The following is a 24,305-nucleotide window of genomic DNA, read 5'->3' on the forward strand; positions in this document are numbered from 1 at the left end:
CGAATAATGCGCAACAAGGAATTTGTTTGCTGCTTCCCATCAGCAGGCAGGTATTCAGCCACTCTGCCAAGTGAGGTTCAGGTTGGATATCAGGAAAAATTTCTTTTCAGAAAGAGCTGTGAGGCATTGGCATATGCTGCCCAGAGAGGTGGTGCAGTCACTGTCACTGGAGGTGTTTAATAAATGTGTGGATGAGGCACTGAGGGATGTGGTTAATGGGAATGGTGGGGATGGGTCAACAGTTGAACTTGATGGTCTCAGAGGTCTTTTCCAACCTTAATAGCTCTTTGATTCCAGGAGAGCAGAACATCTTGTGGTTCCTTGGGAAGACAAATGCCAGCTCTTCTAGCACAGGGCAGTGCTAAAAGCAGAGAAATTCTCAACTCTGCTCTGCAACAACATTGGTGTGTTATCACCATCACCTTCAGCAAAATTAGAATTTGCTGTGAAAAAAGCTACTGACAAAAACTGCTCATGAATTACAAGCATGGGCAACAGAACAGCATAGCAGCATCCCCAAGTGCCGGCTTACTGTCATAATGGAGTTCATGAGGAATCATTCCTGAAAGGCAAAAGAAACACGTTTAAAAGGCCATCTTTTATTTATTTGTTTTTGATTATTTTAAAACACACAAATGAATGATCCAGGGCAACTACCTGCAGCCATGTGACACAGCTGTCCATAGGCAGCTCTGATTGCTTAAGTGGTATTTCCAGCCTTTCACTTCAAGAAAGCACTTTTCTCTAGGAAAAGAAGTCACCGTGAGAGACGAGAAAGATTTAAGAGCTTCTCCGTGTGCCTTTTGCATAAGACAGCTGTAAGAAAGGCATCTCTTTGCTCTTTAGAAGTGGGTATGATTAAATCACATCCTTTCTTACAACCTCCGGACTCTGAGAGGGCTGCGGTCCCATCGCACTCGTTTCACTCGCACTCTGAACTTTGTGTAAATAGGATTTCTGCTAGAAATCACTCCCAACTGTCTCTGCTCCCTGACGGCGCGGGCAGGACTCGCCCCACCGCCAACGGCTGAGGCCCGGCCGGAGGAGCGGGGCAGCAGCCGGAGCCTGCCGCGCTTACCGCCCCGCTGTGCGGCCGTGGCGAGGCGGTGGATGTCGCTGCTCCTCCCCTCCGTCGCGGGCAGGGCTGGCGGAGCACACCTGCCCCGGAGGAGGAGCCGAAGGGACAAAGTTGACTCCGGAAAGTTTACGAGGGAGCGTGGGTGGGAAGAGAAACGGGGCGAGTGGAAGGGCGCTGCCCAGCCGCGGGCCGCCAGCTCCGTCGGAGACCCGCGGCGCCCGGTGCTGTGAGCGGCGGCTGCCATGGCTCTGAGCAAAGGGTTGCGGCTGCTGTGGAAGCAGGAGCCGGGGCCGAGCGCTCTGCTGGAGGCGCGGGGCCGCCAGGACTGCTTGCTGCTGGAGGCCGGCACCATGGCGGCGCTCAGTAAGTCAGGGCGGGGGCAACGCGCGGCTTTCGCGGGGCACCCGCGGGTGTGAGGAAACGGCCGGGAGGCGCGGGGCTCGGCGGTCTGCGTGAACAACGCTGCCTCGCCGTGCGCGGGAGGTGGCCGGCTGCTCCCGCAGCGCCAGCCCGGGCCGAGTCCCTCCAGCCTCCTCCGGGCGCCTGTAGGCTCCTCGCGGCAGCCGGGGCGGAGAGGGCTTCAGAGGAGGGTCCCGCTGAAGGGTTGGGACTCGGTGCCCGAAGTTTCTCTCCGGCTGCATCGGTGCCAACTAGCAGATCGGACGTGCAGTTTACGCTCACCGGCAGGTCACAGCGGAGTTTGGCGTGGATGACTTGCCTGAGATTGATATCCCGCAAAGAGAGCTGGCTTCCAGCTGCGTGCCGTGCACGGGTGTGGGGGCACCTGGTGCTCGGTGCGGCGGCCGGGGGCTGTCGGGCAGGGCAGTGGGAGCCACCGGTGTTCTCGGGATCTCCTCATCGCGTGCAGTGGGTGACGCTGGGACGCCCGTGGAAAAATTAGGTGATTAGGGGTTGTAAGGTGCAAAAAGTAATGCCGGGGGTCGTTATAGATTGTTGTTAATTGTGGCCGGTTCTTACCTGCTCCGGTAGTTGTGCCCCCGTTGTGGTGTGGAACGCAAACGGGGGAAGAGAGAGCTGAACTGTGAACTGTGGCAAAATGTGTGCGTATGGTGTGCTTTGCACGGTGCCGGTTACGATGGCCTGCGGAGGAGAGCAACAGGAAGCTGGATTAGATCTTCCATGATACTCTGCGATAAAGCTTCCAGGCTAACGTGTTTGGTTGTCAGGTCCTGGGGCTTTTTATGAGTGAAGAAGGCCAACCAGGTCTACAGGAGACGGATGATATTTGTGAGAAGGGTTCTGAAAGTAGGAGCATTTTAACCTGTCCTGATAAAGCTCTGTTAATGCCACAACCTGCGTTGTGTTACTGGAATTTTATGTTGTGTGATACTTTGAGAGTTCTGTTACATGCTAAATTTGTTGGTAAGAATGGACGTGAATGTGCAGAAAAGTTATTCTGTATGTTTTTGGTCAGTTTTCACTGAGCTGTCAAAATGACAGGTCTTGTAGTACAGACCAGCACTGTGTGCACACCTTCCCTGATCCAAAACTGTATTGACAGAAAAAAGTCAATGAATTTTGGTATGGCTTCTGTTATTCCATTCCAAACCCAGAGCAAATCCACTGTCTAAAGCCAATGTGCATGAGTAGGACTGAGAAACCAGTGTTCAATTAGCGACCTCAGGCCTTAGTAGAACCAATTGTTGAGAAGTTTATTTACAATCTCACTAATCTAAGGAATCCTTAACTTAAAATAGGCTTTTCTCTCACAGGTGTTGCTATCTTCCATCTGAATACCTGTAGCTAGAAGTGTGGAAGTGATTAAAGAATTCATATGGTCTCTTCTAAAATGTGTGTTATTGTGCTTTAGCACTCAGTGATCTCTGGAGGTTTCTTCCAACCCCTGCAATTCTGCAGTTCCATGGTGGCTACTGTAAAAGCTGGTTTCCCATGCCTTTGGAAAGTCACCTAGGGAGATAACTGTGATCATTCATGCATTGGCATCCAGCCTAGTTTGTGTTAATGAATTTGCCATTTTAATTCATTTAGTTTCTCTTCCTGCCTGGTTCTGTTCCTATATTAGAGGAAAAGGTAGTTTATCCAGTTGAGCCAGTTTAGCTCCTTTCTCCTATTTATGAAGGAAAGGACCAGAAAAGGAGGAAAAACCAGAGGCAGGTATTGTGATGGTAAATTTACAAGAACTGTGAAGAGGAAACTCCATGGCTAAGATGTCAACAGAGACAAGGTCAGTTTTGTTTTGATTGCCCTCAAGTTGTTACTGCCTGCAAAACATTTCAGATAAACACAAACCCAGGGCTAGTAGGTTTGGGCTACTTTGATTTTCCATTTCTGAAATGGAGATATGAAGAATTGCGTGCCCGTGGTGATGAGGAAGTAATGTGATTATGCCTTGTGCAGACTTCCATGTTCTAAATCAAAATAAATGTGTAAGTTGTACAGATATTGTAAGTTGTTCATGCAGTTTTATAGTAGCAACCTTAATCTGATACAAGTGTAGAAAGGAATAATTATGGATGGACAGTGAAGGCCTGGAAACAAATTATAGTCATTGTATGTTATTCTTTTTTTCTTAATTACCAAGTGTTTAGTTTGCTCTTAAGCAGACACGGCATCTGAATTTTTACTAGAAGAGGTTAAGTCACTTCCTTTCCTGCTATTCAGTTTAAGTCGCAAAATGGACTGAGAATCATCCTAGAGGAAGAAATGTTATAAGAAAAAAAATTGGAAAATGCACATGTGTATGAGCACGATATCTGTAGAGGCCATGAAACTCTGCCAAACTCAGAATCAACCCTTTCAAATATATAAAGCAAAACTTTGATACTAGTTCATGGGAGATAAGATACTTTTTTCCTCTTTCGATGTATTGTAAGGGTTATGATGACAGTGTATTTTCAAAATTCAGAGTTTTAGTACTTGAAAAGTGTTTGCATGTTCAATTTCAGTAGTGGAAAAGTATTATGAGGATCTTCAACTGTCTGAGAAGACAAGAATTCATACAATAACCAGATTCAGGCTGTAAATGAAGTCTAACTTGAGAAACTTTTGTAAAGGTCAAGGAATCAAAAATCACAGTGGGAGAACTAACTGCCCTATCAAAACTCCTTTTTCTGGATAGTGAAGCAATGTAAGAGTCACACAATTTTCTGTTCTAGCAGAAATTCAAGCAGTACTTTTAAAGAAATTAGTTTTTTCCCTCCTTTTCTCATGATGTCACTGTAGGGTGGGGGGTAAGACTCTCTGCTTTGAGTTTAACAGCATGAAAGAATGTCTCCAGGAGTTCACTGAACTAGAATATCAGTAATTAACTTCTGCCATGGAAGGGAGTTACAGGAAAAATTGTCACTGGTTCAGAAGCCTTTGCTTACATGAGAGGGAATGTAGGTAGAAGTGCTGTCACTACTTTTAACGCGGTAGTTTTAACACTTCATAGGTGAAGTGAGCTGCATGCTAAAGCCATAGAGCTGCAAATATAGTTTTCTAACTTTATTATAGAAATGAAATGATGTCAATAGGAATGCTCAGCTTCTGCAAGTCATCACAAAAATGTATTTTTGCAAGGGCAGGGCCAAAGGACATACAGACAGTTAAAAACTTTTGTAAGTGCTTTGATTCTGAAACTGCCATTATTAAAAGATGTTAAAACACCCATCAGAACGGATCCTAACTGGTCACAGTGTTTTGAAAATACTGAAATTCAGAGTTGATAAAGTGCATGCTTTGCAGGCGTGTCCGGAGGTTTTTTTCTCCAGATTGTCACTCAGAGATCTGGGAGGTGAGCCTGTACTGGAGCGGATGGGCATAGTAAGATGGTGGAGAAGCTCTGTGCCTCCTCAGCGGCTTCAAGCGCAGGTGAAGCTGGGGCTGAGTCTGGCAGTGGGAGGAATGCGAGGCCAGATGCTACTGTGTGCACATTCACCATCTGCCATTGGATTTGTAATTCTGTCTACAAATACGTCATTGAGCGAGGCTATGGAAATAAAGCACGAGTAATTGTGCAAACATACTGTGAATGTATTACTGTATGCTACACGCTATCAGAAACAGTGAGCCCAACAGCATGACTTGTTTTACTCATATGCCTCACTATTTATGTATCTCCTCTCCTTATTGTATTTGCATTCCTAAAGCTTTTTTTTTTTTTTTTTTTTTTTTTTTTTTTTTTTTTAAATAAAATACAGTGTTTCATAAAATTTTCTGAGGTTTAGTGGTGTTCAAACTTCTCTCATCTGTGGATTCATACAAACCTTTTGTAGTGGGAGGAGTCTGACAGAAGCCTTGCTGATGTTGGTTGTGCTGTTTGTGTCTTTGTATGACTATATATAATATATAACATTAACCACATGAAGATGATGGTCAAGCTCCAGAGAAATGACTTAGGAACTTCTCCTTTATGTTCTTGGCTGCCTGCTGACCACAGGAGTGGCTGGTACAAACCTAGTGGTCTTCTGAGTCCATTCCTTTACTGTGAGTGAATATATCCATATCCACAGTTACGAGTATGAAAACATGATTCCTTACTGGAAAAGAATGATTCCTATTATGTAAAAAGCTGGTGGATGAACTTCTCCAACTGCCACTTTGTCATGTTTTCAAGCAGAAAAAACTCTTTTCTGTAGAAAGCTAGGAATATATTGCTTAAAATTTTGAGTATCCAGACTGTCAACTGGAACTCTGACCTTTTCCCAACTCTGTACTGCATGACGTATATTGTGTTAGAGGATACAGCCTGGCTTGTGTAATATCTGTGTAGCTTGAACTGGATGCGAACAGGAAGTTTTTAGCAACAAAAGGTTATGAATGTAAATGACAATACAACAAAGTGCTTTAGGTTTGTTTGAAAAAACAGGCATTCTAAGCATGTCATTTATCTTCACTCATATAACACCAGATGCTGGATGTATTTCTATGTTAAGATGCTAGTATATGTATTTTTTATCAAATTTTTTGTATATGAAATTTGTTTAATTATATATTTGCTCTTTCGTGTAAAACTTCACACCTCTTTCACCAAAATACTAGAAGAAGCACAAATAAAGCCCCCATCACATCAATCCAACAACTCTGCAAATATGTGCTTGTGTATTATGAAGTATTTCTGTAGCTGTTAAGCAAATATCTAAATACTTCCAGAATCAGACTTAAGAGGAGAGCCAGAATCCATAACCCGGCCTCTCACCTTCTTGAAGAGTTCTTTCCGTGGTTTACCTGAAAGTTGAAGGTGTTACTGTGTCTGCCCTTGATGTTGGACCTTGAGGTGCCTTCCTGCAGTCACTGGGCTTTTTGGGCACTACAGGGCTGGCAGCCATGGTGGTTCCTGGTGAAGTCTGGTGGTCACAATTTGAATTAAGGAAGCTGCGTGCACCTGGCCGATTGCTGCTAGACATTACATCAAATGTGCAGCTTTTGTAAGCAGGAAGTCACACTTGGATAGTAGTATGTTGTTTTTTTTTTTTTTTTTTTGCATGGCTCTGAAATATTTTCTGCTTTGAAATAGCTCACTTTTGATAGAATTTATTGTAATTTGATTTTGTTGAATTATTGTGCCCCTCTTGTTTCACAAGAGTTGAGAATTTCAGCTAACATGCTAACCTTACATATTATTTACATCAGAAGCTTCTAAATAGTATTAAAGATCGTGAGGAATGCATGCAGTGTGCAATTCTATAAAGCTCTTACGAACACACAACACAGTTGTAATTAGTGCAGAAGGGTGGGTACTCAATTATATGTTTAGTGGAAGGATAGATTGCTAAAAAATACTACTGGGAAGCTTTAGAGGAGTTTGATAATTACTAGATGTACTCTCTGCTACCTGAAGCCATTGTTAAACACCAAACAAATGCACTGTGTGTTTGGGAAAGTCAGCTTGTTCCCCAAGAAACACAACCTCATGGTGAATTTCATCAGCTTCTGTAGCACCTCCTTTTATTAACTACACGTATATACATATATTTTGCACCTCCTTTTATTAACTATATGTATATACATATATTTTCCACCTTTCTTGAGAAAGAAAGGATTTTACTTGTGGGCAGAATGTAGTTACACGCCCATTCTTCATCCTAGATTTTAAAGTAGACAGCACTTACAGCTTCTGCATTTCAGAGCTTTGAGAAAGCTCTTACACAATAAAAACTCGGGCATGAAAAACTTTAAGTGGAAAACACGGCAATGATTGTCATGTTACTGATTAGGAAAGTGCTGTGTACTTGGATGTAGCTAGCTGTCAAATGTTTCTACTAAGACGGTATTTACAATATTATTCAATCTTGTTCTGTGTGTTTTATATTCACCCTGTATATCAGCAGTACTTTAGAATTCTGTAGTAATTTTTCCCTTTAGCTCTGCTCTTTATCCAATAGCATTTTGTTTTTTGTTTCTTTTTTTGTCAAGCTGCTTGCTTTCCAACCCTTCTGTGTCCTCGCATTGCTAGCCAATAGTCTTAATATAAGGTTTGGTGGTGAGATGTCAATAAGAAATGTTGAAGGTTTACAAATAATTATTTCTAGTAATAAGATATGAAATTGACTCAGACCCTCTGCAGTGTCCTTGTAAAGTCACACTCTGGTCATCCTTTCATTGTATCAGTTTCTTTGGGACAGCAGGTCCCTATCTCAAGCAGCATGGCATTGTTTCAGAATATAGCCGGGGAGTGCAGTGGGATAGGAGCCTGCAGTATCTATAACAAATAGATGCTTTTCCTCACAAAAATTTGGTCTCTGCACGCTACAATACTCTGGCCTCCCAGCTTATGTGTTCATATGGCACAGATGTGTTGGCTGGGTTTGTTTCTTCTTGGCCTGAGGAGCGAGCTGTATCCAGAGTGCATGGAGCTGGTCAGGGAAGAAGCATTTTGTCCCTGCTTTGGTTTCATGAATCTAAATGTCTTCTAGAATAAGTATCAGAATCTGCTGTATGATAGAAGTTTTGGGGAAGTCGTTGTCTGGTGAGAAAGAGAGGCAGCACAGCCCAGCATCCTCCTGCAGCTTTGTGTTGGAGGTACTCCTCAATTTTAGGTGGCTCCTTTGATTCTGAAACCCCAGCTGCTGCTGCCATGCTGGCAAATGTTCAGTCTTATGGTCTGCCCAGAAGCAAGAGTGTTCCTCTACTGCTGTTGGCAAAGCCTAGGTCTGTGCAGATGGAGATGTCCCATGCCAGGAGCTGATGGCTGCTGCCACTGCCTAGGAAACTTCCGTGGCTTCTGTATGTGTTAGAGCCAGGTGCTTCTCACTGTTAGTATTGCGCTGCTTAAGTGCTTCCAGGATGTGCCTTGCCTGCAAGTTTGTAAGGTTCTGCCTCAGTCTGAGATCAGAATTTCTCCTTATTTCTGTCACTCCCTCTTTCTTTCCGAAGGTGGAATATTTAGAGCAAGAATTTTGTTTGTTTTTTCCTTTTTTCTTTTAAACGTAACAAAAACAAAGTTCTAAGGCAGAGAAGAAATCTACGAGGATACCAGGGTGTTGTTGCTGCTTCTTCCTAGATACTAGAGATGATGTGAAGTGAGACATCAATTTTCTAAACTCTTTTTCTCTTCTTTAATACATGAGGAAGGCTTAACACTGTTTAGAAAGAGCTGGGGCTGTTCAAAGAAGGGGAGGTGGTCTGATGGCAGCCTTTCAGTACATAAAGGGGAGCTACAGAAAGGAAGGGGACAGACTCTTTATCAGGGTCTGTGCAACAGAATAGGGGGAAATGGCTTCATGCTTAAAGAGGGTAGATTTAGGTTAAATATAAGGAAAAAGTCCCTTGCAGTGGGGATGGTGAGGCACTTGAACAGGTTGCCTAGAGGTGTGTTTGATGCCCCGTCTCTGGAGGCTCTCAAGGTGAGGCTGGATCAGGCCCTGGACAACCTGATGTAGCTGTGGTGTCCCTGTTCATTGCAGGGGAGCTGAACTGGATGGCCTTTAAAGGTCCCTTTGAACCTAAGGATTCTGTAATTTTTATGATATACATATATATATTCATATACATATATATAACATTGTTATATTCTACCTAAACTTTTTTTTTTTTTTTTTTTTTTTTTTTTTTTTTTTAAATTTTTGCATAAGTTTGCTTTGGTGTTTTTTGTTTGGTTTTTGTTTTGAGGTGCCCAGCCCTAAAGAAGTACTATAGCAGAATACTTGGACTGTTGCTGCCTAGAGGTTCACATTACCCAAAAGAAATCTCTTTATTCTTTCTATTGCTTATGTTTTATTTCATTGGTGTTTGTGGTATCAACATTTTACTGCTTTCTTGTGATTCACTCAGTGTTTGTAAGAAAGCAAAATAGATACATTGTGAAAGTCTGGTGGCGAAAATAGAATTCAGAAAAAAATTAACAATTTTTCCTTATTTGTGACAGATGCTAAAACTGAGATAAATATGTTTTGATTTTGTTCGTAAGAGTTGCCTCTTCAGCAATTTACAGGAATTGTGCAAATGGAAGAGTTTCCCATGCTTCTCTCTGAGCTCCTTGCATCTTCAGGTTTATAAAGAAAAGTCTGCTTCTTTTCCTTCTGTCATCCATCGCAGGCAGCTCAGTTTGTCCTTGTTAGGCCAGAAGGTTTTAGATTCATTTTTCAATTGCTGAAGCTTACTAGTAGCAGAAGATTTTGAAGTATTAGCTAACTTCTGAAAGTGCCATGTATCTGTTCATCCGTGGTCAAGAAGTAAATGGGCATTTGAGGGTTACTGTTTTACTCATTCAGGAGGCTGTTTGCTCCTCGTTGGGAAATACGTACCTGCTGGTTCAGGAAATTATCCTTGCATTAAGGTATCAGGGACATGTTTGACCATGTTCTGGCTTAATGCTTGTGCCCATTGGGATCAATTAATGCAGAAATACACAAGTCTAGCAACAGTATCTGATTCTCTTATTTATTTCTTTTTAAACAGCTAATTCTTATTCTATTAAGGTATAAGCTCAGTTTCTCTTGAAATCAACATTTGATGTGTGTCTGCATTGAATTGTGTTATCTCCCTTATCTCCTGTAAAAAAATCCCAATTCTGTTAGAAATTAGACTGCCAGAATCTGAAAACAGAATCCATCTCTTTTTGTATGTCAAAAATATAGATTGTATTTTAGCTTATGTTCAGACAATCGTGTTTCGGTTTTTCTGTTGCTGTTAGTTCAGAACAGTGTGAAGTTCAAATGTGCCTATACATTCCTTCATGAATTCTGAAACTGATGTGGCATCTGCTAACACCTCCACTGTAGAACTAGAGCATTACTAATGATCATATTTTCTAGAAGGGCAGAGTGCCCCTTTCTTTCTTTTAAGATGGCATATGGAAAGGCTGTGCACTTTTGTCCCATCTCTTTTTAATGACTGTGCTCTTATAAGGTTTTAGGGCTGTCTGTGTGGTTTTGCTTTCTGAATGAGATCAACAGGGGTGGATTGCTGTAGACTATAGCAATCTTAAAATGTGATGAGAACCAAAAATTAAGGTTTGCTGTCTTTCATTTTGCTTCTCAGCTCCAGAAGAAAAGGATGCAATTAAAGGACAATATGAAAAACTCATGGATGCTTATGGCTGTTTAGGAGAGCTTCAGCTTAAATCTGGTAAGTGACTGTCTGTATGATTGAGATTATAAAAATGTCCAGACAACACTGGCATGCTGTAGTGCCAAATGGCTCAAGTTCTCCACTTAGCATGTGAAAGCTAATTGCAGTCTGTTATCTGTAGTCTGGAAAAGATCTGCTTCTTTTTTATGCTGTGCCAAAAGCATACTGTTAAGTGATAGCCCAAGAATTTTGGATTTTTTGTTTTGTTTTGTCTGTTTTAACTGCCTGAAGATGATTGTCTTTTTGTTTTCTACCACATTTCTTCAAGGCAAATTCTGTTTTCTTATTTTTTTATTTTTTATTTATGAAGGTTTGTATTTAAACAGTAAAAAATTATGATTATTTGAGACTGCAGTTCTACAGCCCTATCCTTTCTGTAATGCCCAATTGCCTTTAATTGGGAAATTGTTATGGATAAAGATTTTTAGAAGCAAGCCTTTAACTTCAGGCTTTTAACTAATATTGGTAGTAATGTAAGGAATATTTATTATCACTACTTTCAATTTTGGTACAGTTTGGGAATCTTGATTTAGCACAGGACTTGCTATTATACTGCCCACAGGAATTTTAATGGAAACAGCATGTTTTAGGAAGAGGACTTCTATAATTGATTTGAAGGTAACTATTTTGCAAAGCAGAATTCACATCTACTGATGAATAGGATGCATTAAAACAAAAGCTTGATGATATTAAAGCATTGTACAGTTCCAACCCTATCTGTGCTCATTAAGGAATACAGCATAAGCTTTGCTCCCATGGTCTTCTTAATGTAAGCCTTACTTTTGACTTGAGGGGATGACAGTATTGATTTCCATACAACTTGGTGCTTGATCAAGGAATCTGTCAAAGACTACAGTGACATGAGCACTGCCTTATTTAAATCAGTACATAAAGTGTATCTTTTTGTAGTTCACTTGCCATTTTATGGCTCTTAGAATGTGATGTGGGATTGATCAGAAGAGGTGGCTGCAATCCAAAAGATTTATGTTTCAGTATTTAAAACTCTATGTCTGTCTAGGCTCTTCAAATGAACGCGTTTTTTTTTTGTTGCGTTTCTTGTGGAATTAATTATGCATTTTTATAAAGATTTATATCTATTTGTTAATGCAATTAAAAATGGAGGGCTTGTGATTGTTTTTTTTCTTGGCACTTGGACCTGTTTTTCCTCATAGGAGTCTAATTAAACCTGCTGTAATAGTAAAGGAATGTGGTCAAGCTCTTCAGGTTACAGATGAGTTTCTTGTACATGATGGAAACTGAATATATCTGGTTTCATATTAAAAACTTCATATCTTTCATTAAAAGTTTCTTATCTGGCTTCATATTAGAAAGAAATTAATTTCAGCTGGGGTGTAAAATATACTCAACCTTATTTTCTCCTTTTTATTTCTGTGCTCCCCATGTCCTTACTTCTTGAACATCTGCTTCAACGCCTGTAAAGTGTGAGGCTTTTCCTCTCTAAGCTCTATCACTGCTCCTTTGTCTTGTTCTAGTGTTAAATTACAAGTACTGGTACAGGATTTCCTTTGGAAAGCACTGTTAAAAATTTTGTTGGTAATTGGATTAAAAAAGGTTCATGCTGGAGGCCAACTCCTAATTGTGATTGAGTGAAAAGTCAGGAGGGTCATGCTGTAATGGTAAGCAAAGGTAAGCAAACATTGTCTGCTGCTAAGCGTGTTTTAAAAAGCAGAGAGGATTGCCTGTCTGCTGTTTCACCTGCTATTTCAGTAAAAAGGTAGCCCTTTTTTTTTCATGTCTCATATTTTCCATTTGATGTGTAAATATGCCTTCATCCCTTTAGCTTTCGCTTATGTAAAAGATTAACACTAGAAAGGCATGCAATATAACTTTTTTTAAAAATATCTGCAACTGCAAACATGAGCATAATTGGCCAGCTCCTCACTGCCCATCAGTGATCAGGAGTGTCACTATTTTTTTTTGCTTACTGTTGAAAATGTGTAGATCATAAGTCATAAATTAACTGAAAATATTTTAAAAAGTGCATTCCACTGGGATATTAAAAGAGTCTATCTGTAGAGCAGAAGGGGAGATTCTTTTGAGACATGAAAAGATGTCTCTGAGCACTTTAGTTAATCTGTAAATATCGTTACTTAGGAATCCAAATAAATCACATTGTATGCCTGCCAGAGTAGATCATGCTTTTCAAAAAAAAAAGATGAAATATGTGAAGCTGACTCACAAAGTTAATGTTTCCCATCAGTGATAACATTCACTTGTATGTACTTCTGTCTGTTAACATGACTCACTAAGTTCTGCTTTCTTTTGTGACATAGATGGCAGCAGAATGAATTGTACTGTGTTTCTGAGCTGTATCTCATCCAAGACTTTGCTACCAAAAAAGATCTTGCTGCAGCAAATACATTTTCAGCAATGAGCTGGTTTTGCAGTGTTTGGTTTAGACGTTGTGATGTCAGGAAGGAGGGTGCATATAAAGTTAGTGTTCTGACATCATCGTCATGTAGTTTATGTAGTTTAGTACAGCTGCTGTATTTAGGGAGGCACTCTGACATCATTTGTCTGTATATACTCTTATGCTTGTACATGCAGTGTGTTTGTTTGACAGCCTAAAGGAAGAATTTTCAAAGGCAAAGAGGTCAACAAAGTACATTTCCTAATATATAATTGTGTTTAGAAGTGAAAGAACATCTTTGAGGCTAAAAACGTCATTTGAAAAACTTAATTTCTTTTTGTGATTCTGATACAGATTTCACTGGAGGTATTCAGCTAGCTGCTTAGAACCAGATCATCTGCTACACTCTATTGCTAATTTTGAAGAAAGATGAGAGGCAATAATACCTTTGACTTTTTTTTTAGTAGACTATAAAGTGAAGTAGAGCTATGTGAGGAGATAAAATGCTGTGGAAGTGGAACATGCTGACAGAATATGAGAAAATAGCATGAATATTGGAATGAAGAGTGATCAAAAACTGGACTGAATTCATTTTTAAAAGGTGATTTTATGTGGAATATTTAAGTTAAAAGGACAAAGTCAGAATTGAATATTGCCTTCTTTAAACAGTATCACATAACAGGCACCTCTGAAGTCATCCCACAGAATACAGGGGAAACAACTGTCATGAGTCAAGGAGACAGGTTAAATACAGAAACTGCAGCTCATTATAGGTGTGACGTACCAGAACTGCATTTCCTGCAGCAGGCTTGCTGAAATTCCATTAAAGTAGTTGGCTTCACAAGAGCTTTTAAAAAACAAATAAGGACAGAAGTTATTTTTGTCTTGTTTCTCTGCCAGAAAGTTCTTTCTCCTCTGCCTATCTGGTACAACTTAATGAATAGGGCATTCAGCACATATTGCTGGGAACAATGCATTTCTAACATTTCTTCTAAAGGGTTCTTTACAGACTACTGTGATGATTTATAGTTGTAATGGGGCAAAATAATGATCTTGTAAGAAACACTTCACTTTTCATTCAAATGTTTATTCAGAGAAAAAAAAACCTGTGAGGAAATTAGAGATTTCTACATTTGTGATATTCTATTGCAGTTCTTAATGTTCTTAAATCACTTTCATAGGATGGTTTGGGTTGATAAGGACCTTTAAGAACATCTAGTTCCAACGCCCCTGCTTTGGGCAGGGACACCTCCCTCTAGACCAGGTTGCTCAGAGCCCTATCCAGCTTGGTCTTTGAATGCTTCCAGGGAGGGGACGTCCACAGCCTCTCTGGGCTCATCTATTCCAGTGTCTCACCACCCTCCCAGTAAAGATTTTCCTCCTAATATCTAGTCTAAATGTACCCTCTTCCAATTTAAAGCCATTTCCCCTCATCCTGCTGCTACCTACCCTTATAAAAAGTTCCTCCCTGGTTTTCCTCTATGCCCACTCCAGGTACTGAAAGGCCGCTATAAGGTCTCCCTGAAGCCTTCTCTTCTCCACTCTGAATAACCCCAGCCTCCTACTTCCCTCACCGGGGAGGTGCTCCATTCCTCTGATTATCTTTGTGGCCCTCCTCTGGACCTTCTGGGTCCATGTCCTTCTTGTGTTGGCTGGACACAGTGCTCAACATGGAGTCTCATGAGTCAGAGTAGAGGAACAGAATCACCTCCCTTGACCTGCTGGTCACACCTCTATTGATGCAACCCAGGATGCGGTTGCCCTTTTGGGCTGCAAGTGCACATCGCTGGCTTATGTTGAATTTTTCTTCAAATGGCTGCCCCAAATCCTTCTCCTTATGGCTGCTCTCAAAGTAGGATTGTACATCACATTATTTGTGAAACTTTAGAAGAGAAAAGAAAGAAAGAAAGAAAAGGCTTTCTTGTTGTGAGGGCCCAGCAAGCTGATGTGGCTATGGATACGGAATGAAGGGTGAGTGCCAGACCTGGAGCCCCGATCACACCATAGGAAAGAAGTTTGCTGTTTTCTGGGATGCTTTTAATCAACCTTAGTGCTGGTCCCATTTATCATTCACTTTGCAGCTGCCAGCTGAATGCAGCATACTTTCTGTTACTACAGGGTGCACTGACATCAAGGACAAACTAGTGTAATTTTCCTCCCATTGTATCTCTACCAGTTACTTTTTTTTTTTTTTTTTTTTTTTTTTTTTTTGGTGTGTGTGTGATAACAGCTGTGGGCTCCTATTTTAAGAAATAAGACTGGACTTTGTTCTCCTATTCCAGATGTGCAAGAACCCCCAGAGAGGACATAACTTTGGTTTTGGCTTGACTGCTCATTTATTGACTTTAGGTGTTGCTTGTTTTCGTGTTTTTTTTTTTTTAAATCCATTTAGCTATAGATGTTTTGATCAGAACAAATATAAATACTCTGAACGCTGTTAAGCTTGTTTCAAAGGCAGTAGCCTCATAGTGTGCTTCATAATGCTGCTGCCAGGTGGATTTGACTGGACTGTATGATATATTTTTGTGGTGACCCGTCTAGCATGGTACTTTAAATGCTATTTGCATGGGAACAGTTTCACTGCAAATTTTAAAAAAGTAACAATATTTTTATTATAATTACAGTATTGGAAATGATAGTGAGCTGTGGTTTTGAAAAGTTAAAGCTTCAGGAACTAATGAAGTAGTTATGGCTGTTTTAAGGAATGTCTGCGTTTCAGCTTTCTCTATTTCATTAGCACTGTGGTATTTTCATAGTTACCTCAGCAAAAACAATTTCATTACAAAAAAATCCTCACTTTCTCATGCTGTGGCCTCACAAATGCCTGTACTGTCAGAAATTCTAAGTTGTATTGAGAGCAGGAGATTTTCTGTGGGGGAGGGTTTAGGAAGCCAGGAATGCAGCTTCTCACATTCTTTTGTAGGAATTGCTGGATAATAAAAATGAATTGCGTAGGAACAAAAAGAATCTCTGAGTAAATTCCTGTCAGCTAAAAATGTTATTTTTCTTCCACCGAATGAACAGTTACCAAAGGACGTAGCATCTGCAAGTCTTAGAAATGGAGAAAGTCAATTTAAAATTTGGTTTTTATAAAAGTTGCATGCGCCAGTAACAGCAACATCTGTCCTGAGGGAAGCAATCAAAGCAATTTCTAGCAGTGTGTTTGTGCTTGGTACATCTGTTTCCATGTTAAGTGGTTAAGTGTCAGCGACTGACAAACAAGCAGAAGTGTCCTGTGGCTGGTAATGTTAGGTTTCTGCCAAATGAGGTACTATTTGGAGATGTAACACTTACGTTTTTTTCCTTTGAATTGGCATTTTCAAGCTGAGAAAATGCCTAACTAAAAGATCAAGTGCAGGTAACTCAGTTATCATTTCCATCACAAGCTTGATCAATGTAGTAATCATTTTATTTAAAATCGTAAGCAGCCTGCATCAAAAGAGAGACGTGAGGTCGAGACAATGTGAGCAAATAGATTTGGGATTGAAAGAAGAGATTCCCAAACAAAAACTGATATTCCTGTCAATGAGGGAAACATGGAGAAACATGTGTTCTGCTGTGTATAGCTGCATAGCTTAGTGGTGAATAATTTCTTAGATTTTAACGGAGACATAATTGAAAGGTGAATAGCTGTACAATCTTTTGGTAGCATTAATTTTGTTGCGTGAGGCTCTAGGAATGTGAGGGGTTGCTCAGAGCCCTCTTGCTGCTCAAACCCTGTGGCTACATCCGTGCTGTGGGTGAGGATAGGGCAGGGCACAGGCGTGAGCACTGTCATTAGGATATTACAAGGAGACAAGAGTGGCACACCCATCAGGCAACATCAGGCAAGGATCTTCCTCACCCAGACAGCACAGAGTGCCCCAGGCACTCTGGGAAAGGTTGCTGAAGACTGGGGCAGTGCTTGTGCTCCTTGCCTCAGCATCTGAGCCAGCCAGCTCTCTGAGCCTGTCACTAATTATTTTCTATCTCTGAAACTGATTGATAGTAAGGCGTATATTAACAGCGTTTCTATGCACTGCTTTCAAATTGTCATGAATTGAGTTCACTCTGAGCTGATTAGCGTTGCAGAGTTTTACCAAAGTCACAGAAGCTATCAGCTTTCCTGCAAGACAGCTGACCTTTGGTTCTTCTGGAGGTTGCAAATCAGAATTTAGTTGGGTGTAAACTACCATGGTGATAACTGATGTCATCTTCTACTCTTAATCTTCTATAACTATGCACATTCATGTGCAAAGAATTAATAAACTTTCAAATTATAAGTATTTGTAGTCCTCCCCTACAGCGTTGTCTACAAAAGTGCAGAAAATGTGCTGTAGAACACTCAAGGAGGAGAACACAGCATACCCTTGTTACAGAAAGAAATGTGATGAACAGTTGTTTGTTTTTCTTTTTAGTAAATACCACCTACACTGGCCTTTATGCAATACTGAAGTCAGCAGAACACAGCAGAATGAATAAAATCCTATCTCCCACCTTGTCCTGCCATCTCAGTCCCCCGTGCCTACACAAATACTGTAGCCCTGCTGAAAGCCAGCTCCAACTCCAGTTTTTGTGGCTTACCAGTGATCTGAAAGCAAGGGCTCTGCTGACATTGCAGGAACAAGCTAGTTGTTGCAAAGGAACTTGTCTGCATTTCTGAATGCCGGGCCTCTGTGGACAGTTGAAGAGCAGTCCTGCTAAGTTGGTTGGGTCCTGCAATTGTGGTCACAACGACCCCAGGCAACTCTACAGACTTGGGGAGGAGTGGCTGGAAAGCTGCCTGACAGATAGGGACCTTGGTGTACTGATGGACAGTCAGCTGAATATGAGCCAGCAGTGTGCCCAGGTTGCCAAGAGGGCCAACGGCATCTCAGCTTGAATCAGGAATGCTGTGGTGAGCAGGACTACAAAAGTAATCCTGCCCCTGTACTTGGTACTGGTGAGACCTCACATCGAGTACTGTGTTCAGTTTTGGGCACTTCAGTACAGAAAGGACACTGAGGTGCTGGAGCAGGTCCAAAGAAGGGCAACAAGGCTTGTGAAGGGCTTGGAGAATATGCCCTACGAGGAGAGACTGAAGGAACTGGGGCTGTTTAGTCTGGGGGAAAGGAGGCTGAGGGGAGACCTTATTCCTCTCTTCCAATATCTGAAAGGTGAAATGGCCTCAAGTTGCACCAGGGTAAGTTTAGGTTGGATATCAGGAAACACTTCTTTACAGAAAGGCTTGTTAAGCACTGGAATAGGCTCCCTAGGGAGCTGGTTGAGTCACCATCCCTGGATGTGTTTAAAATCCATTTGGATGCGGTGCTCAGGGACATGATTTAGCGGAGGGTTGTTAGAGTTAAGGTAGTATGCTTAAGTTGTGGTTGGACTTGATCTTTAAGGTCTTTTTCAACCTGAACTATTCTGATTCTAAGGTGTTTACTTTTGCTGTTTGAAACTTTGCTGTGCCAGATTGTCACCAAACTCTTAGCTAAATAGGGCCCGGTGTCAGGCTATTAGCAGGTCAGCTGTTGTTTCTGCTTTAGCAGAGCAGTAAATCTTGGCTTATCTTGGCTTCTACCTTTTCTTACTAACTTTATTTAGTAGGATGACATTGCCTCCGTAAGAGGCCAATTTAAGTGAATGAGTTTCTTCCAGGCAGAACCAGCATTTTCAGAACAATTGTTACGCTACTGCTTAATTACTTTATCATTTTAGAGAGGGTGAACATTTTAGAGAGGTTGAAATTGTTCTATGTACTAAAGAGCATCAAAAATTTATCCTTGAGTTTTGGGGCCCTTGAGTTCAGCTGCTTCATGGTCTCAGCCTCTCCACAACTGTGAGAGATAGAATAATTTCTAACAGTGTTTGAGGGTGTCATCTAATAGTGTACACTCTGTTTTGGTGATCCAAAAGAAGTAAATCTTGAGAACTGGTAATACAGAATCTTTCTGAACAGTTGAACACAGCCAGCTTCAGCAGAAACCTTTGTAGGCTCAGTAACTTTAAAATTCTGAATTCTTTTGAAAAACCTGCAGCAAAGAATGTCCTTAATCTAACAAATGACCAGTGTTCTATCTTTCCTTGATTCAAATCCAGTGAAAAATGTATGTTCTCCGGGGGATGAAACTTGTTTTTGAGTAGTGACGTGACAGATAGCTCATTGCACTTCATGAACTAAGAGGGGGAAATTTAATCTGGTACAGAAGAGGGTGGATATGTATAAACACTGAGGATTATTATGCAATTTTACTCACTTACCTACAGTCAAAAGGAACTCAGAAATGCAAATGGGCATGGATGATGTGCTTGTGGTTTGCTTTTCTTTCCTGAAGCAAAGGTGCTGTCCTCTGCTGGAGCCCTGTCAGCATTACACATGATAGAAGGAAACGAAATAGCTGTGTCCTTCTGTAACACTTCTGTAACTATCGCCTTCTAGGTAACGCTCGGCTGCACTTTCTGGTCCTGGTGACGGGCTGTACGTCGGTGGGAAAAATCCTGGACGCTGAAGTTTACAAAATTACTGCAACAGATTTCTGTCCTCTCCAGGAAGAAACAAAGGAAGAGGAGCGTGTAACTGCCTTGAGGAAAATACTGAACTCTGGGATGTTCTATTTCTCCTGGCCTAATGCAGGCTCAAACTTTGACCTGACTGTGCGAGCTCAGAAGCAGGGTGATAACCTCTATGAATCCGGTAACTGGTTCTTCTGGTTAGTACTGCATGTTTGTACCCAAGTCTACTGTCAGCCCCATCTGTATGTTACAGGTCAAACATCCTCAGCAACAAACGAACACGTGTGTTCCAGATGTGCCACCTTTCACTGTCACATCCTTTTACATGACCTGTGGCCTTGGTGAATTCATTGTAAAGCAGGGCCAAGAAAGTAACTTTCATTTAATTAAAATTAATCTGATAGTGAAATGCAATTCTAATATCTGGAAATGTCTTAAAAGCACAGCAGAAATAAGGTTTATTGTTCACACTACAGAAATCCTCCTCTGCAAGTTACGAATAGTTTCCCCTGCAGTAATAATTTGCTTTAACATTTGTCTGACATTAATCTCTGTTTGAACTTTCCATAAATCACGTCATCTGTGCTGACATATCTTATACGTCTTAAAAATGTATGAGTTTAGAGACTGTAGTTTAATCCTTCAATAAGTGCCCTAGTTTTTGTGTTGAAAACATCAATATTAATATGTTTGCATCTCAGTGTAAATGTTGCACAGCAGACTCCAGTGATCCATTGCTCTGCAATCCTAACTGTGCCTATAAAACAAAGTACAAGTATTTCTTGTTGAAAATATCAATTGAGTGGAAAGAAAAACACAAGTTTTGGGTTTTATATCAGTTAGGTGGGTTCACCATAAAGACAGACTTTCTTTACAAATTCTGGCAGTGTTTATGATTTTGGGGTTTTTTTGTTTGTTTTACACAGAAAGATATATAGGAAACATAGTTGTACTGGAGATAAATGAGGTTGTGGCCTCAATACGTCTTGTGGCTTGAAGTAGGTGAATATAAAATAGGCAAAACAATTCATAGTGGCTGATAAACATGAGAGAACAGTTCATTCAGTCTGAATAGCCTTTCTAGCTATTATGTTATTTCAAATTATAAAGGTTAGAGTTGCCATTTTCACTCAGAAGGGAGATATGTAAAACTTGCTTTCGACTTTCCTAATCATGCAAAATCAGAAAAGCTCAAAAATCTCTCTAAGCATGTCAAGTCTGATACAATATACAAATGAGCTGTGTTCCAGTGTAGAAACTCCGAAGGTGGCAGTATCTCCTCATTTAAAAAAAAAAATATACATATATATATGTATATATAAAAACTTTTAAAGTAACCTTTTTTTACCTGTATCATCTTTTGAAGCTCTTGGAAAATAAGTGTTTGAACCTTCTGAATATCCTTTCCTGTTTCTGGCTAATCCAGTGGTAGCTCATGAAGGGGTTCCATTGTACAACCCCTTCATGAACAGTGTAGAACAATGAACATGTAGAACAATGATGAATGGTGACGACATCACATTTAGCACAAAAAAATGCTCCAAAGAAAATTTACCTTGAGGCATTTATGTGATATGGGAAATGTTAAAAAAGCTTCAGACAAGCTTAATTAAAAGCCATGCAACTCATTTGTTAATTGAACTGCAACAACAACAAAAAAAGTACTGGAATTTGCCTGAGCCCTCGCTCAAACTTTGTCTTTGAGTAGAACGAGGAAAAGAAGGTGGAAGGGATATACCTCAAATTGTTTTGGAGTTTTTTCAGTTGCATATCAGTTAAAAAAGGTAAGATTGTCTTGCACCTATTCAGAGAGATGTTGTACTCCAGAAATATAATCCTTCAGGGTTTTTCTGTAGATGTAATAATTCTTGAAGAGATCTGCTGTGGAGCAATAAATGATCATGTGAGGGATTTTCTCTGCCTTCATCTGTGATGAAAGTCACATTTTGAAAAATGGAATGAGGAAAAGGTCACAATATAGGAGACTAGCATCACTGCTAACCAGGCATGATAGGTTTCTTGGGTTGTTGGTCTTAAAATAAATTGAAGGTTAAAACACCCATTCTTCTAAATTTTAATAGCACTTTTTGTGACGTCTCCATTGACTTACAGGTCCAGTTTCTGCTTGGAGTTTTCCTGGAAATCTTGCTGGGATTTAAAATGGACCTTCATCCTGTAGCGTTTGTTAAGGTCTAGGCAGCACTGTTCAAAAAGTAATTAGTTTAACAGCACTGTAATTTAAGAAAAATACTGCTCAATATTTATGTATTTCTTGAGCTAGAAGAAGCAACATTTGCACCTGAATTTATAAGCCAGAGGGGCAGAGTATATGTGACAGTAGCATACTATTAAAATTTGAGATGCTTTTTTCTACCATGTTAGTACACAAGGATTTTCTCCTGATATTTCTTCATTTTAGATAAGGTGAAACTGCAACAGAAAAGAGGTCACAAAATATAAATTGCTTAAATTAGTGATTGTTGAGTGATGGGATCCATGCCTGCCTTACTTTATTGAGTAACAGTTATGTATGTTGTTGAACTTTGCAGGAACCAGCTATTGCATGTTCCCTTCAAACACTACCAGGTGAACTGTTCAGACTGGTTGCTGAAAGTGATCTGTGGTGTAGTGGATATTCGCACTGTTTACGCTTCCCACAAGAAGGCAAAAGCCTGCCTTATCTCTCGGATCAGCTGTGAGCGAGCTGCTGGTGCCCGGTTTCACATTCGAGGTGTCAATGATGATGGACATGTGTCTAACTTTGTTGAGACGGAGCAGGTAAGTGAATGTATCTGATAGCCTTGAATAATTCAGTCGCCTACTGTAACTGGGGCAGAGTTTTCAAGAATTAAAGGAGTTCAGCAAGTTTTTTCAATGGATATTTAAATATTATTCCACAACGGATCTATTTATTCTTTCTCAGCCGTTACATGTTTCTTTACAATCCTTTTTTTTTTTTTTTTTGCATTTCTTTTTTTTTCCATACTTTTGATTATTTTTTTTTTTTTCCTGAATGTGAAAATCATGGCCATTTGATATTGTGGTGAAGTACAGACATTGGTTTTTGAAAGACACGGCGAGCTCTGTGTGCTAATTCATGTGAAACCAGCATGTTTAACAAGAAGGTATTTAATTGCATGCAGCTTACTTAGCATTAGTCGTGAGGCCTGTGTACAAGTATTAAACAAAAGGATGTTTTAAAATCTATTTCAGAATAAATATTGTTTTCTTAATGCATTCTGCATATGCTTTAAAGTAATCTTAAAGTCATCGTAATTACCATACCAGATAACTACTTTGAGTTATTATAAAGCAAAAGTCTGTATACTTTCTTTCTTTCACTATTTTAAAGTACCTCTGGTAGTCCCCACTGCCAGGTTTCCTGGAACAGCCATTGAAAGTCTCCTGCACTATAGTGGCATAAATAGTACTGCACTGAAGTAAAAGGATTCTGTTAGGGATGCTGCAAGTGATTTTTCAGCTGATGTTTGCTTCTGGCTCTTGACAAAGACTCCTAGAAATAGGAGAATAGGAGAAAATAAATTTCTCCGAATGCATGTATTGGCATGTAAAGTTACTCTTACTTGCTTTGAATTGTAGTCATCTCTTTCTGCAGTAAGTTTTTCAGCTTTAAATGAAGGTGAATTACTAATTTCCTGCCTCACAGGGCCTATGCCTCATTTACAGTGAGGACATTTATAAAAGGGTAGGTATTAAGATTATTGCCGTACTGTGGTGAAGAGGAACTCCTACTGCTGAAATATATCATACTAGTCAGAAGGAAACTGTCTAGCAAAGGAGCTGTGGTCACTAGTAGTCAAGTCATCTTTGACTAGTAAAGAAAACAAAGCAAAAACACAATCTTCTCACAGTTAGGCAAATTCCAGTGCAACTCATTTTGGAAGAGACTTTACATGCCCCTTTGCTTTATGGGGCTTTCTCTCCAGTGAGAGACAGATAATACAGCTTTTGTAAATATGTAGTAGAAACCTTATTTCCAATTGATGCTGAGAGGAAATACACGAGTGAAGTACATTCAACAGGCTCATTTGATTGACACAGCAAAGCAAAATAACAGCCTGTTGGTTTTACTGTGCTTGCTACTTTGAAAATGAAGAGAAAGCATTGGACCCTGAAGAATCTGAAATCTTTACCAGCTGAAATGAGTGCTTTCCTTGTTGAATCAAAACTGAAATTACTAGGAGTCAGAAACATCATACTTAAAATACAGAAATGGATGTCTCTATAAGTGGAATAGATATATGGGCTGGTAGTAGTTCTCACAAAGAACAAGGATCCATTCATAAAACTTACTTGTTTTCAGTGTCTTTTGGGCATCTTTGTAAAATAATGTATGTAGCATAGTATGTTTATCTGTATGTACATATGCATCTCTATATGTATATTCAGGTACAATGAAAATAGATTACTTAGATGATTTTCAGAAGGGAAGACTGGTGACACTCCTGTGCATGACATAGTTGAGTTTCTAGCTTTGCCTTCACCTTTTCCAGAAGATTTATAGCTGTAAGACTATGCTTGACTACTCAAGATGGTGTCCCACCTCACAAGCATCTATCCTTGAGCACTGTATTTCCTCATGACATTGGCATTGTGTGAGTGTTGCAACTTACTCAGTTCTGTCAATTATGTTACCCCACTGCATGTTGTAGGCATACATTCTGACACCTGTTTGCCTAAAATCCAGCAGTCCTTTAAGATGTTGCCTTGATGTTACACCTTTAAGCTCTTCCCCTGATTCTGCTTAAGTATACATGTAGAGCTACCTTAGATGTGACAGTACTGCGTTGCTTAGCTGAAGAGCCTGGAGGAGTCACAAACTGG

The 24,305-nt window shown here is 40.3% G+C and overlaps 1 protein-coding gene across 1 annotated transcript in view; it reads left to right on the plus strand.

The window, feature by feature from the left end:
- Positions 1–1,320: 1,320 nt before the first annotated feature.
- Positions 1,321–24,305, plus strand: part of SYNJ2 (synaptojanin 2) — a gene marked incomplete at both ends in the record, with an annotated part of 65,593 nt that continues 42,608 nt past the window's right edge. The window contains 4 exons of the mRNA XM_079550572.1: positions 1,321–1,441; positions 10,523–10,609; positions 19,387–19,657; positions 22,010–22,238. Coding sequence (XP_079406698.1) covers positions 1,321–1,441; positions 10,523–10,609; positions 19,387–19,657; positions 22,010–22,238 — 708 coding nt within the window. The remainder of the gene's footprint in view (positions 1,442–10,522; positions 10,610–19,386; positions 19,658–22,009; positions 22,239–24,305) is intronic.

Source organism: Tetrao urogallus (genome assembly GCF_951394365.1).
Source record: "Tetrao urogallus genome assembly, chromosome: 2".
NCBI lineage: Eukaryota > Metazoa > Chordata > Aves > Galliformes > Phasianidae > Tetrao > Tetrao urogallus.